This window comes from Trachemys scripta, chromosome 1 (assembly GCF_013100865.1).
Source record: "Trachemys scripta elegans isolate TJP31775 chromosome 1, CAS_Tse_1.0, whole genome shotgun sequence".
Classification (NCBI taxonomy): Eukaryota; Metazoa; Chordata; order Testudines; family Emydidae; genus Trachemys; species Trachemys scripta.
Genome location: NC_048298.1, coordinates 302,296,189 through 302,310,789, shown reverse-complemented (window position 1 = coordinate 302,310,789; position 14,601 = coordinate 302,296,189). Strand labels below are relative to the sequence as shown.

At 45.0% G+C, this 14,601-nt stretch overlaps 1 protein-coding gene across 1 annotated transcript; it reads left to right on the top strand.

Moving 5' to 3' along the window:
- The first annotated feature begins 11,254 nt into the window (after positions 1–11,254).
- RASL11A (RAS like family 11 member A) lies at positions 11,255–14,241 on the top strand. Its single transcript, XM_034759510.1, has 4 exons — positions 11,255–11,626; positions 12,156–12,212; positions 12,334–12,413; positions 13,406–14,241. Exons 1-4 carry the CDS (start codon positions 11,503–11,505, stop codon positions 13,856–13,858), a joined length of 714 nt encoding a protein of 237 aa, XP_034615401.1. The 5' UTR covers positions 11,255–11,502; the 3' UTR covers positions 13,859–14,241.
- The last annotated feature ends 360 nt before the right edge of the window (positions 14,242–14,601 follow it).

Below are 14,601 nucleotides of genomic sequence, written 5' to 3'. Positions count from 1 at the left end.
CCACAAGCCACAGTTCGGGAACCATTGCTGTATCATTTAACAGCCATGACAGGCATTTAGAGCTCACAGTGTTTCCTATTTAGGTTAGGTGAAGCTCTCTCTAAGAGGTCAACGTTACTTCTCTTTCATAGAATGTCTCCGTAGATAGAAACTGAGAAAGGATGACTAGCTCAACACAGCAATACAAACTCCCCCGGTTGGTATAAAACAAGGGGAGTCGAAGTCCTGGGGCTGCAATTTATTAACTCTTCTATTTATCAGGCATGGAATGGACACGTTTTGATAATGTTCTGTCAAGGGGCACTTTGCATGAACACCTTTAAATAACACACTTAAAGAAGGTTATAGTGCAAACAAATGCTATTTTTCTATGTGCAAGGCCAAAGACAAAAGATGGAATATGACAATAGAAGTGGATAACATGAATTACTGGAAACTAACTAAAAAGCTTTAGCAATGGAACAGAAATCTTGGTACAAAAGGAAAAGATCTGCTCGGGTGATGGTAAAGCTTTGTTGACATTTCAAATTAAAAATAGAGACTATCATTCTGCTACTTAGGAAATAGCTGAATAGTTGATTCCCTATTATATTTCTTAGGCCGCCTAATTTAATTTTGTGCCAATTTGTGCAATGTTAATTAAAATGGACTGGATTATACCTTGAGGTAGCAGTAATCAATAGGTGGACCACAGGCCAAATCTGAACCGCCAGATGCTTTTGAACGGACCCTGAAATCTTTTTATTTACTTATTATTGTTATTTTTCTCTGGAGTCTGGACCTTGACCAAGAAATTTGGACCTTGACCAAAAATAATTGACTACCGCTGCCTTGAGGAAATGGCTCTGTACTGGGGGGGGGGGGGGTAGTGTGGAACAATGGAGGCAACCTGACAGACACAAAGCCTCCCAGAGCTGTCAGGGTACAGGAGGAACACAAACAGATACCCTTGAAGGAGTGCAGAATCCTCATCCGTGCGCAGCTGACACATTCTGCTGGTTGGAGCATGGACACATAGCCCGGGCTCTGCCAACTCTTCCCCACCCTGCCCCTTTCGGGTACCATGCATCCCCTGGGGAGTAGTTAGAGAACAGCCTCTCGGTGCAACAGCAGCAATGCTGCCCAGCCCTGACCCTACAGTGCCTGAGCATTCTCCTACACAGGGAATCTTCCACTGCTTTGTTAAATTGATTGTAGGACAACTTTTCACTGGCTGAATGGTATTAAGTTCCCCCACCACTCCTGAGGACTGTGGCCATGGCCTCTCTGAAGCCTCCTCTACACCTCTGTGCATCTGAGCTCTTGGATGGAGAGAAAGGGTAGAGAGCAAACAACATGAGTTCATGCACCCTTCATGCTCTTCCATTCTCTGAGAATCTCCATGCAACTCAGCTGACACTGATCAGACTTCTCATACTAGTTTAAATTTAAAATTAGTTCTATTCTGGATCCATCCAATTGGGTTCTTGGCATATTTTGGTTAGATTAAAAGTCAGTTTGTCTACTCACTGCTGGAAGTCGAACAACCCTTTGTTCGAGAACTGCAATATTAATCGTGTCTGACTTCCACTGCATTTGTAACATTGTCATCACTGCAACTGCTAGGCCTATTATTGGTATATTATATTTTTGTTAAGTGGCAACAATATGCTTGGCATTGTACAAGACAGAATGATACAGTGCTACCCCTCACCCCAAGAAGTTTATAATTTAAATAGACAGTGCAAATTAGAAGCAAAATTAATTGAGAGTCCCAGAGGGGAGAAGATGCTCTTTTAAAGTATCTGCCTTTTCTGATGTAATGGGGTTGACTGAATTTTGATATGTATTAGCTTTATCGCCAATTGACTTTCCACACCACATTGTGGGTCATTAGCCTGGCTTAGCCAGGGTCTGACTTTTTGCACACCCTTAGTTGCACACAAAGTTATTACTCATTCAAGTAATGTTATTGACCTCAAAAGAGGAATAACTAGGAGTAATGGGATGTTATTAAGAAAGGGAAAATTTGTCCTGAATAAAGATAATCTTCCCAACAGTGGAACAGACTGTGAAAGTCTCCCAAGCAAATCAATAAAAGTCCCATGTCTTAAGACATTTAAAACTAGCCCAGGTAAAGGATGAGAACATATAGTGTAGAGAATAATCCTGCTCTGACATAGGGAAAGACTAGATAAGTTAATAGGGTTCTCTCAACTTCTAAAAGAAGCATTCAGTGTGGGAGTCTTGTTGGATATCACTTCGCCTGTCTTTATGGTCCTTCTTGTCATTCCTCCAGTCCACTTTCCTACAAAACAGGTGGACATATTTTCTACAGCCAGCAAGGTGAAGAGGCAACTCAAAGATGTGGTATTGGCAAGAGAGAAATATAATTTTTTTTAAATCTCATTCTACAACAAAATGTAAATTGGTTACGCAGTGTGTTGTTTCTGTAATGTGTTTATTTCAGGGACCTCAAATTCAAATCACCACGAGGGCCACATGAGGACTAGTACATTGGCCTGAGGGCCACATCAATAACACCTTTTCATACAAAGATACAAAAGCCTCCTCCTCTGCCCCTGCCCCCACTCCACTCCTTCCATGAGGCCCTACCCCTGCCCCGCTTCTTCCCACCCCTTCCCTGCCCCCATTCCAACCCCTTCCCCAAATCCCCACCCCAGCCCCACCTCTTCTCCACCTCCTCCCCTGAGCATGCCACATCCCTCCTCCTCCCCGCTCCCTCCTGGAAAGTCCTAAGCGCTGGGAGGTAGGTGGGGGAGTGAGGACGTGGTGCGCTCGGGAGGGCAGGGGGTGAGAGGAGTTATGGTGGGCCACATGTTTGAGACTCCTGGTTTATTTCAACAAAGCAATACAGTTCAATACACTTCCATAATGTAGCTCATTCAAAAGTATCAAGGAATGAATCAATGTATAAATAAAAAAAAGAGACAAGCTATACAAGTATATACTTGTATGGCTATGAGTGGAAGGCTAAAGATAAAATAATAATGGAGATACAGGAGCATGAACCAAAACCTTGCATCTCAACACTCCTGAACTCTGGGAATGTATACATCCAGATTGGATCTTGGACCAATCTCCAATTTTGTAATAAAATAGTAGTATTCATAAATACTTTGCCTTGAGATGGCAAACAGATGAAATGCTTTGATCTGACATTTGCACAGAGAAGAAAGATTTACACGGTGTGACAAGGCTATATAGTTGTGACAGAATTTCCTGCAATATCCTAGACAAACCTTGAATTAAGTTTAAGGTATCTTAGGAGTTCATTGTATTAATAATGCAAATGTCTATGTATTATTGTGGGATCATATTCAACGTCTAAAACCATGGGAAGTGTCATGAGCTTCAAAGGACTATTTGAAGAAGTGGGTCAAGACAAGAATGAACTTTTCAAGTTAAGGTGTCAGACCCACAGGATCTGTACTATGCTCCAGCCTTTAAATAGTCCCTTAGAGGAACACCTTCTGTATGGCATCCCTCCTTCCCAAGTGGTTTCACTCTTCCTTAAAGATAGGCCATTTGGTCTCGATACCAAGACTGAGGGCTGGTCTACACTACCCGTAGGGGTGCGGGGGGAGGGGGGAAAAAAAACGATCTAAGTTACACAACTTCAGCTATGTAAATAACGTAGCTGAAGTCTACATACTTAGATCTACTTACTACAGTGTCTTCACTGTGGTGTGTTGACAGGAGACACTCTCCCGTCGATTCCCCTTGTGCATCTCATTGAGGTGGAGTACCAGAGTTGACGCTAAAGCGATCGGCAGTTGATTTATTGCATCTATACTAGACACGATAAATTGACCCCCGCTAGATTGATCGCTGCCCGTCGATCCGGCTGGCAGTGTAGACAAGCCCGGAGCCTCTCAGCTCTAGCCTACTTGCTTCACACGGTGAGCTCTGCCCAGCAAGTCCAACTAAGCTAGACTCCTGGTCAGAGACTTCTACAGTCTTCAGGGACCAATGCTCCTCAGCAAGTATTTGCAGTGACACCAGGCTGCCTTTTCAAAATAGAGTAGGATTTGTGTCAACTGGGACACGGCATCAGGAAGTCCTTAGGTAAACAGAAACAAAGGTAAAGACATATTTCATTCTGGCCAAGCTAGTTCAGTTAGCCAGCCAAGTTGCTATGAAATCTATTTCTGGCTCTGGCCCTCCATCTCTCTGTCAGTCCCATGTGAGAGCTGCTGTCTCGTCCAAAAGCCAACCCTTTCCTCCAGCCACCTGATACCTTCCCCTTTGTTCTTGAGCTGGAGCCCTTGCTCTGCTTCCTTGCCTCTCTCAGGTTGGTTGCCAGGTATGAATGTCCTGGTTACTGGGGTTCCCATTGTCTTTGCAGATTCTCCATTCATATGGGTTGGTTTCAGCCAGTCCTTTAATGATCCATTCATTCTATCCCAGACAGCTATGTGACTCAACACCTCATGTCTCTTGCTGTGCCCTAAAAGCAGATTTAACCATTTTCCAATCATTGAGTAACATTGCAAAGTAGAGCAGGAAGCTGAAGCACACATACAAATCATAAAAATATTACAGAAAATCCACTCATCACAGTAGGTTTCCCAGAAAATCTTGGGGACGCGTTATGCAAACACACTTACTCCAGTTATGCAAGAACTCAGCCTTTTAAAGCTTCACCCCGAGAGGGGTACCTATTATAACAAGTAACCAGCAGACAGGAAGACAGATAAAAAGACCGGTGCCGGGAAAGTTGGCACCTATGGCCCTTGCCTTGGCATTGGCTTCACTCTTTACATTACAATTTATGTCATTCTGCCAAGCATGAAATGCCATTTTCTTTTCATTGATGAGTTTCTCAATTTCAGAATCATTCTTGTCAAAACCAGTCCTGATGTTTTCTGGTTTGGTAGCCTATGGTTTCCTCACAGGCATTGATGATTACTGCTTTCAGCTGGCTCCAATGTTCCTGAATTTCTTCCGGAAATTCTGATGGGAACTTTTCTTCTAAGACTGCTTGGAAGTGGTCACGCTTAACAGGGTCCTTCAAATCTTGAACCTTCAACTTGCGCCAGACCTGCTTCTTTTGCAGCCTCCTTTTGGGAGCGATCTTAATTTTTATTGTGGATCGAATAAGGCGATGATCAGTCATCAGCACTTGTCATTGCTCTTGTGAGAAGTATGTCACTACGATCTCGGGCACGAACTATGATGTAGTGGAGAAGATGCCAGTGCTTTGACTGTGGGTGTCTCCAAGATGTTTTGAACTTTTCCTTTTGTCAGGAGAGAAAAAAAAAGTGTTCGTAATAAGTTCATGTTCAGCACACTTGGCAAAAGCAATTCAAATGGAATTCTGCTCCTGACCAACTCCTTCTTTCCCGATTGTTACTTTCCACAGGTCTGAGTCTTGTCCACCATGTGCATTGAAATCCCCCAGAAGGATGATCTTGTCTTTTGTAGGGGTCTCCAATAAAATGGTTTCCAACTGAGAATAAAAATCTTCCTTTATATTCTCATTGGGATCCAGTGTTGATGCATAGGCACTCATAATAGTTGCCTGTTGATTTTTGGTGTGCCTCAGAGAGTCATAAACCGCTCATTGTTGCCAACTGGTACCTTGTAATGGTGGAGAGGCTTGCGTGTCTCAATGACCCCAAAAGCAATGCTGCCTGGAGTCATGTACTCCCTTAGGGCTATCCATGGCAGAACGGTCAAGGGCGAGGTTCCAGACGAAGTGTGAGCCAAGAAGTCCCTAACAACAGAGCAGATGGAGGATAAGTGCACAATGGAGGAGAAACTTATGTAATGTTACAATGGCTGTGAAGGTGGATGAAGGCTGCAGCAGATAGAGGATCGCCAATCATCATGGTATCCGTGCCATTGGTTTCAAGTCCTCTATCTGTCAAGGATAGTGTGGGGACTGTTGTGCACCAGTCTCCCCACTTTAAAAGAAGTCCTGCACAGACATCTTCCAGTTTTTTGGGGAAAAATAACATTTGCACAAGTCAAAAGTCTGGTGGCAATCGGCGATGGGAACAGGACAGTGAAATCCAGAAGTTCCTAGTCACAGACCGACACACAGGCAGTGGGTGTGTGATACAGTCTTGCTCAAGGATTGAGGCGGGCTGAGCATCTCAGCAGCTGCACTCACAACTGAGCAGTCCTTTTTAGGATCCACTCTGCTCACATGGTAAGGGGTTAGAAAAGGTACTCTAAAAATAGTCTTGCCTTTGTTTTTTCTGGCTGGATAGACACATCCAGCAGGATCACCACCTCAGTGGTCGAAAATGTAAGAAACTTTTCAATTTTGGAATGTACATTCCCTGATGGACAACTTAAATGGCGACCGACCAGAGCGACATACAGCCATTATTGCTTGTGAATTGAGTCGGTTCAACATCAATATTGCTGCTTTGTCTGAAACTAGAAGAGCTGATAGACAGGTGAGGGAGGAGAAACGAGGATACACCTACTTCTGGAAGGGAAAAAAAAAAAAAATCTATAGATGAACCCCAATTGCATGGAGTGGGCTTTTTCCAATCATATACAGGGTTAACAGTTGGGTTCAGTGGCTCTCCACACCCCCATTATACAAATTCTTCCAGCTCCCCTGCTTTCACCTTAAGAATAAAGGTGCTTGCTTAGAAAGAGCTGTGTAGTTCCTTAACAATGGGCAATTATGCGGTTTATGGTCTCTGAAGAGAAAGCAAAGTACAGACACTGGCCTGTTTAGGCGCTCTCATTTTCTTGGGATATCAGTATAGGCAGGGAGCTGTGCAACCTGGAATACCCTGGTCAGGAGGAAGAGAAACATGTCTCCACCCAGGAGACATGACAGCTGGGGAGCTGGAAGCCTGACAATGGATCATAGAGGGGGAGTGCAGATGCAGTTGCCCTGAACTTTAACTATGAAGTCACAGTCTAGGGGTTTGATAAGTCTTACTTTGATCCCTCTCTTGTAATGTAATAGCTGTATCAAACACAACCTATAGGTGAACAAAGACACAAACTTAAAGGGATATTATCAACTTAAATTTTTTAAATTTACTACTTTTTAAAAAATGTTCTGACAGACTACCTTCTAACATTTTAGTTCTATATGTCAGCTTTTGCTGGTTGGTGTCATACTCCTTAATGTTAAAAAAATATATATATTCACCCTTTTATGAATTCTTTAAGGCCCAGATCAGCAAACTCTCACCTGCTGAACATGCATAAGTAATTTCATTGAAGCCAGTGCAACTACTCACATGAATAAAAATGAGCATGTGCACAATTGCTTGCAGGATTGAGGCTTGAGTGTGACAGTAATTGTGTTATTTATTTCTAGTAATAGAAGCATTTCGTTTTTAATATTTGCCTCACTTTTTAAAAAGTCTAGATTAAGCCCCCCCTCCCTTTTTTTTTTTTTGAGCACTTTCAAATTCCACCCAGGTGAACCTTAATTAATGTGAGCTTGGATTTCCAATATTGGTTATTGAATGATGTATCTGGATATGAAAAATAAAAGTATTACTAAATGATAAAAGAAACACAAAATGAATTCTGTTTATAACTTTATATAAAAAATGAAAAAAGTATATGATTTACTCCTAATTACTAAAATAAAGCATGTATCACAATAGAGTAAGGTGTTTGACACTGTCCTACTTTACATTCTCATAAGCAAACTAGGGAAATATGGTTTAGATTGACAGTTCTCAACTGGGGATCCATGAGCGCTTGCAGGGGGGCCACAAGGCCCCACAGCTGAAACTCCAAACCCCAGCAACCCATCGCGGGGCTGAAGCTGGGAGTGACCTAGGGTTGACCTGCTGGGCCCTGGTGTTTTTACAGCACATTTTTTTTGGGGGGGGGGAAGAGGGGGGGGAAGGAGAGGAGGGTCGGGAAAAAAAAAGTTGAGAACCCCTGGTCTACATGAAATTACTATAAGGTGGGTGCACAACTGTGTTCAAAGAGTAATCATCAATGATTCACTGTTAAACTGGAAGAGTGTATCTATTGGGATTCCCTAGGGGTCAGTACTATTCAATATTTTCAATAATAACTTTGATAATGGAGTTGAGAGTGTGCTTATAAAATTTGCAGAGGACACAAAGCTGAGAGGAGTTGCAAGCACTTCAGAGGACAGGATTAGAATTCAACATGACCTTGACAAATTGGAGACTTGGCCTGAATTCAACAACATTAAATTCAATAAGGACAAATACAAAGTACTTCACTTAGGAAGCAAAAAAATCAAGTGCACAATACAAAATGGGGAATAACTGGCTTGGTGGTAGTACCGCTAAAAGGTTCAGAGGGTTATAGTGGATCTCACTGAATATAAGTCAACAATGTGATACAGTTGTGAAAAAGGCTAAAATCATTCTGAGGTGCTGTAAAAGACTGGGGCCTCCTATAACACTCTCTTCCAGCTGGACCCAGGCTAGTGCCTCCAGAGCCAGCTCCATCCCTGGGGCTCTCTCACAGAATCCAGGGAAGGTAGTTTCCACTCAGATTAATTGCTGTGGGTTTTATTTCAAATCTTCATAACAGAAATCAGAATCAACACTTTGCAACCTCTCCACACAGTCTGTATAGGTTAAGTCAAGTCTGTCCCTCACCCCACAAACTCATCAACCCAAAAGTTCTTACCTCAGAGCCTTTTTTGTGATAACAGAACTTTCCCCACTTTCCCTTCTGTTTCTTGGAGCTGCTCCTCCCAGAATTTGCTCCAGGCTCTAGCAGGTATTACAGCCCCCTCTTCTATATCCTGCTCCTCCTTTTCTAAGGATTAGCCAGTTAAGGTGCCGGTCTGTTCCCAGGTGCAGTGGATGAGGCTAATTAGCCAGCCAGGTAGCTGCAGGCCTCTGACCCCAGAGAAACAGATTTAAATTTTTTATTAAAGCCAATGTTAAAAGAATTATATAATACATAGGTTGAGAAAAGAGTGTCTGTACATCTGGGTATAGTGCTTAGATTACCCACAAATACAAAGTTTATTTTTAAAGTCGTAAGATACATATAGTGCATAATCAGCAAGAATCAAAATTTAGGTGAATGAATTTAATAATAGTTTAGATATCCAGCTTCCATGCATTCAGGTATATTACTCATGAAAAAAGTTTTACAGAGAGTTGGTGGTGGAAAGCAAAATATATCAATGAGTGAAGATTGTCCCTCAGTAATTGAGAATTTAGGATAGGTTGTCCATTTAGAGAAAAAAAACAGTCCATCAGAAAAGTATTTGAGTTACTTTCCTGACTGCGCTTCTCATGGGCACTCCAGCTCATCCCTCCTGGTATTGCTCATGTCCGGTGATGTGTTCTATGTAGATGTCCCTTGACCACCTGATGGCCTCTGACACCATGAGTTGCCACATCAGCCAAGCGTATCGTTGACCGACTCCACATTCTCTCAGCACTCGTTCGTTACCGGGTTCCCATGCATCCAGGGCTCCAATGATCAGCACGTGAGTTTGGACCTTGTAGCCCCTAGCTCTCCGGGTGTCAGCAAGAGGGGCGTATTTCTCCAGCTTTCGAGATTGGGCATCATGGAAAGTTGGAGTCCTGTTTTCGAAGGGCACTGTGATGTCCACCACGATGATCTTCTTCCAGTCCCTGTTAATGATGACGATATCTGGTCGCAGTTGGCTGTCGGTTCCGGGGATGGCGGAGTTCATGGCTACCTTCCCCACAGGTGGCGGGATGGCCAGGGCTGTCCCTAGCTATTTTGGTGCCCTATGCAGCCCCCCGTGGGGAGGAGTGGCAGGGGGGCTGGCCCCAGGCGTCTGCGGGGGGCTGTGTGGGGCCCCGCTCCAGGCCTCCGTGGGGTACGGGAGTAGGGGGGCTTTAGGCCACTTCAGTGGAGTGACCCGGCCCCAGTCTGCTCCGCTTCCCTGGCTCCCAGGCTTGGGGGGGAAGGGGGAACCGCCCCCCAGCACTCGCTGGCGGCGCGGCTGGAAGCCAGGGGAGCGGAGCAGGCTGGGGCCGGGTCACTCTACTTACCGGTGAGTGCAGGCCCGACCACTTCTAGAGTCCTCAAGGAGTGGGGGCAGGGCGGGGGTGGGAAGAGGCGGGGCTGGGGCAGGGAAGAGGCGAGGCAGGGTGGAGCAGTGGCGGGAACCCTGGGGAAGAACTGGAACTGCGTACTTTGCGTATGCATATGGGTAAGGACGGCCCCGGGGATGGCTCTGCCCAGGCAATCTTGGATGGCATTGTGTCGCAGCTGCCAGGCTCTGGAATGGGGCTTGCAGCTACACAGGACGTTGGGTAATATCTCATTGGCATAGCCGCACTTCCTGCATCGCTTGTCCCGATTCCTGTGGAAATGTGGAGTGTGGTAGGTAAGACGCACGGGAGGTCATTGTCTAGCTCTACTTGGCACTAGTGAGGCCTCAGATGGAATATTGTGTCCAGTTCCAAGTGCCACGCTTTAGGGAAAATGTGGACAAATTGAAGAGTGCTGGAAGAAGAGCAACAAAATGATTGGTTTAAAAAACCTGACCCACCAGGAAAGGTTAAAAAAAATGAGCCATGTTTAGTCTTGAGAAAAGAAGATGGGAGACCTGATAGTCTTCAAATATGTTCAGGGCTGTTAGAAAGGGGAGGTGATCAATTATTTTTCATAGCCCCTGAAGGCAGGACAAGATGGAATTGGCTTAGTCCGCAGCAAGGGAGACGGAGGGTGGATATTAGGAACACAATTCTAATTAATAGTGTAGTTAAGCTCAGCAATAGGCTTCCAAAGGAGGCTATGGAGTCCCCAGCATCCAGGTTTTTTTAAGAACAGGTTCGACAAGCACCTGTCAGGAATGATCTCTAGCTTTTACTTGGTCCTGCCACAGCGCAGGGGGCTGGACTTGAGGCCCTTTGAGGTCCCAGTTCCAGCCTTATATGTCTAGTTCTCTAAGCTCACTTTGGTGTCTTTTTAGCAGTATAAGCAAAGGTACATTTACCCCCACCTGCAAACTCGCACATGAGCAGCCCCCGGCAGTCAGGGGGCTGCGGGTGGCTAAGCTGGCAGAAGAGTTTGCAGGATCCGGGCTTGAACTGGTTCATCTTTTGCTGGTGCACGTTCCCCGTTGGGGACAATGGGTCACCCCAAGCCCCCTGAACAGCGGCCCCGGGCAGCAGGCGTCTGAAAAGAAAGGCGCGCAACCGCGGACAGCTGCGCCCCAGGCACGCGGGGCGCGCCCCAGCCAGCCCGGGGGAGGGCCCCCCCTGCTGCGGCCGGCCAGTGGCGTGTGCGCTGTGTGCGCACACCCCGCCATGTGCGTACGTAGCGACGGCCGCCGGGCTGGGGCTGGGCTGCGAGGGGAGGAGGCGGCTCCTAGCGGTTGCCGGGATCCCTTTAAAAGCTCGGGCTTCAGAGGCGCTCAGGCAGCGGCACCGCGGCTGCAACATCATCAGCATCTCCATCTCCTTTTTCTCCTCCTCCTCCTTCGGCGGCGGCAACAGCTACCCTCGCGCCGCCGGCGGGGCTCCCTCCGTTGTGTCGGTACTTGTGGGGCACACGCTGCTGTTCCCAGCCCGGATCTACCCCTCCCTTTCCATGCGCCTGCCGACCATGTCCACTAACTTCCTGCTCGCGCCCATCCTGGAGTGCCCCTCGGACTTCTTCCAGAGCCGGGACATCAAGCTGGCGGTGCTGGGGGCCGGCAGCGTGGGCAAAAGCGGTGAGTTCAGCTGGGCGCGCCGCTGCCTTGGGGGGCTCCCGCCTGCTGAGGCGCGGTGGGTGGGAGCTGCGATCCAGGGGCCGTAGCTGGGGCTGGGGAGCGAGAGACAGCTGGGCTCTATCGCAAGTGGAGAGATCCCGGAGGCGAAGGAAGGAATATTCCTGAAAACAGAGGGATGTTGGCTGAGTCTGTCTGGGTTGTTTGTGGACTTGGCACTTGGTCAGGAAAGAAGCGCCGAAATCAGGGATGCTTCTTGCCTTAGCTGGCCAATTCCTTCATAGCCACAGAGTTTTTCCAGTAGTCAGGCAGGCCAAGCCTATTGTCCAATTCTTGTTTGTTTGACTGGCTTTGATCTAGCTGTACACCCCTCCAATCCAAATATGACAATGATTTTTTTAAGGCTCTTTCTGCATTAACATCTGTTGATAAACCTGTAGATGTACGTACCTGGGAGTGCCAGAGGGGTTAGAGCGTGATTGTACTGTGTTTTGCCATGCAGCTATTAATAAAAGCATCTGGTTCTTTTCAGCTATGATTGTTCGATTCCTAACAAAGAGGTTTATTGGAGACTATGAACCCAATACAGGTGAGGATTTATTTTTTTTAATGCCTGTTTTCAGAATCTACATGCTAGCTACCATGTTTCTTTAGAATTTCTTCCCCCTGCCCCAAAGCAACAGTTTTAATTATATTTCTTTCTTTCTCAGGAAACTTGTATTCAAGACTTGTTCATGTAGAGGGAGACCAAGTTTCCATACAGATCCAAGACACACCAGGATGTATTCAGGTACAGAAATGCTTCTGAGCTAGCAATGGGGGACTTGATCCAAACTCCACTGAAAGTCAGTAGAAATGCAGTCTTTCTTTCCTAATCATTAGAACCATTCATGCATCACTGCCTACAGTTATTTTATGACTAATAGCTGTGATTAAAGGTACATTAGCAAACATTTCCATAAATAGAATGGATTTAAGCCTGTACAAAAGAATCTGTAATGGCTGTTTGGAATGCAGTTATATCAAACTTATTTATGTTGAAAGTTTATTAACAGACAGTTTAAAAAAAAAACTTTATTTAAAATACTAAATTTAAGACATACTAGAATGTGCATGATAATGTACTTAGACAACATAAATCACTAGCACACATTTTTCAAGCAAGCAAGATACTCTAGCATATTTAATAAATCTGCAGAGGGGGAAAAAATCTGGTTTTAGTCATGTTCTACTAGCAGCCTAAGTACTAAGCTAAATGTACAGCAATTAAATCATTTGATTTAATTTAAAATGATTCAAGATGAAACATTAGTTTTCACAATTCTGCTCTTTAAGTCTGCGTTAAGTAGTTATGCTCTATCAGGCCTAGTCTACACGGGTGGGGGGGTTGGGGGGGAATTGATCTAAGTTACGCAACTTCAGCTACATGAGTAACATAGCTGAAGTCGATGTACTTAGATCGACTGAGTTAACTGCTGATGCTCCCCCGTCAACTCTGTCTGCACTTCTCGCTCCAGTGGAGTACCAGAGTCGACAGGACAGCGCTCAGCAGTCGATTTATCGCCTCTAGACTAGATAGACGCTGCCCATCGATCCTGCGGGTAATGTAGACAAGTCCTTAATAAAGACTCAAAAGTTGAGCCATTGCTTAAATAGTTAGACCTGCCTCCTAATTAATTGTGCAGTGTGGTCAGATGTCTTGTTGCTTTATTAATCTGTTTGAAAATAGTACAATTTAAGCTTCATCATTCCATTATCTAACTTCCAATCATTCCTTTACAGGCGCAAGAAGGCTTTGTACAGATGTTGGACTCTCTTTCCAGATGTGTGAAGTGGGCAGAGGGCTTTCTCTTGGTCTATTCTATCACAGACTACAGCAGCTATCAGTCTATTCGTCCTCTCTATCAGCACATACGCAAAGTCCATCCAGACTCTAAAATACCCATCCTTATTGTGGGAAACAAAGGGGATCTCCTCCATGCGAGGCAGGTACAGACCAATGAGGGGATACAGCTGGCTAATGAACTGGGCACTGTGTTTTTAGAAATCTCCACTAGTGAAAACTACCATGGGGTGTGTGATGTTTTTCAGTATCTTTGCAAGGAGGTTAGCAAACTACACCACAGCAGCTGTGGAGACAAAAGGAGATCATCCATCATCCCTCGACCCAAGTCTCCCAACATGCAAGATCTAAAGAGACGTTTCAAACAGGCATTATCTCCCAAAGTCAAATAAACCCCAACACTGAGTCATGTGCTACTAAATGGACTTATTTTTATAAACTGTGAATTTTAAAAAATATATTTATTTTTGTATTCATGCCACTAATGGGTGGGTGGAAGTATGCAATTTTTTTGTTTTCTTTTGTAAGAACTACTGTACTGTAACAAACTGGATTTTGCTAGTGGTTAGAGAAAGGGATTGAGCCAGGAGCCAGGGGTTCTAGTCCTGTTTTGGACTGTGACTTGCTGTTTAACCTAGGCTACATTGCTGTGCCTGTGCCTCCGTTTCCCTGTCTGTAAAATGGGGATGATAACATCACACCTTTTGTCAAATGCTGTGAGTTCCTTGGCTGACTAGCTTTACATGTGTAGAAAGTATTATTAAAGGTGAAATGATAAAACTCTTTGGTTGCAATAGTTCTGTTTGTAATAGAACACTTAGCAGGCCTTCCCTCCTTCATCGCTGATAAATTGGTACCTGAGAGTGTGCCTAGGATTTGGGTTATTTTGCCAGTATCTGTAGAGAGGCACCAAGTCCTTTTGACTAACTTGTCGTTTTTTGTTATCCTGTGCTGTTCACAATATGCATTATATTATACAAGCATTACCACACACCTTGCACTAGGAGATCACTGGTGTATATCCTCTGCCCTAAAGTAATCACTTGTGTATATCCATTAGCTTCCATGTATTTTCAGCAGGGATGAATGTTTCCTTGCAAGTCACTGTGGGCCAAAGTGCTGGTTTTGGAGGTTC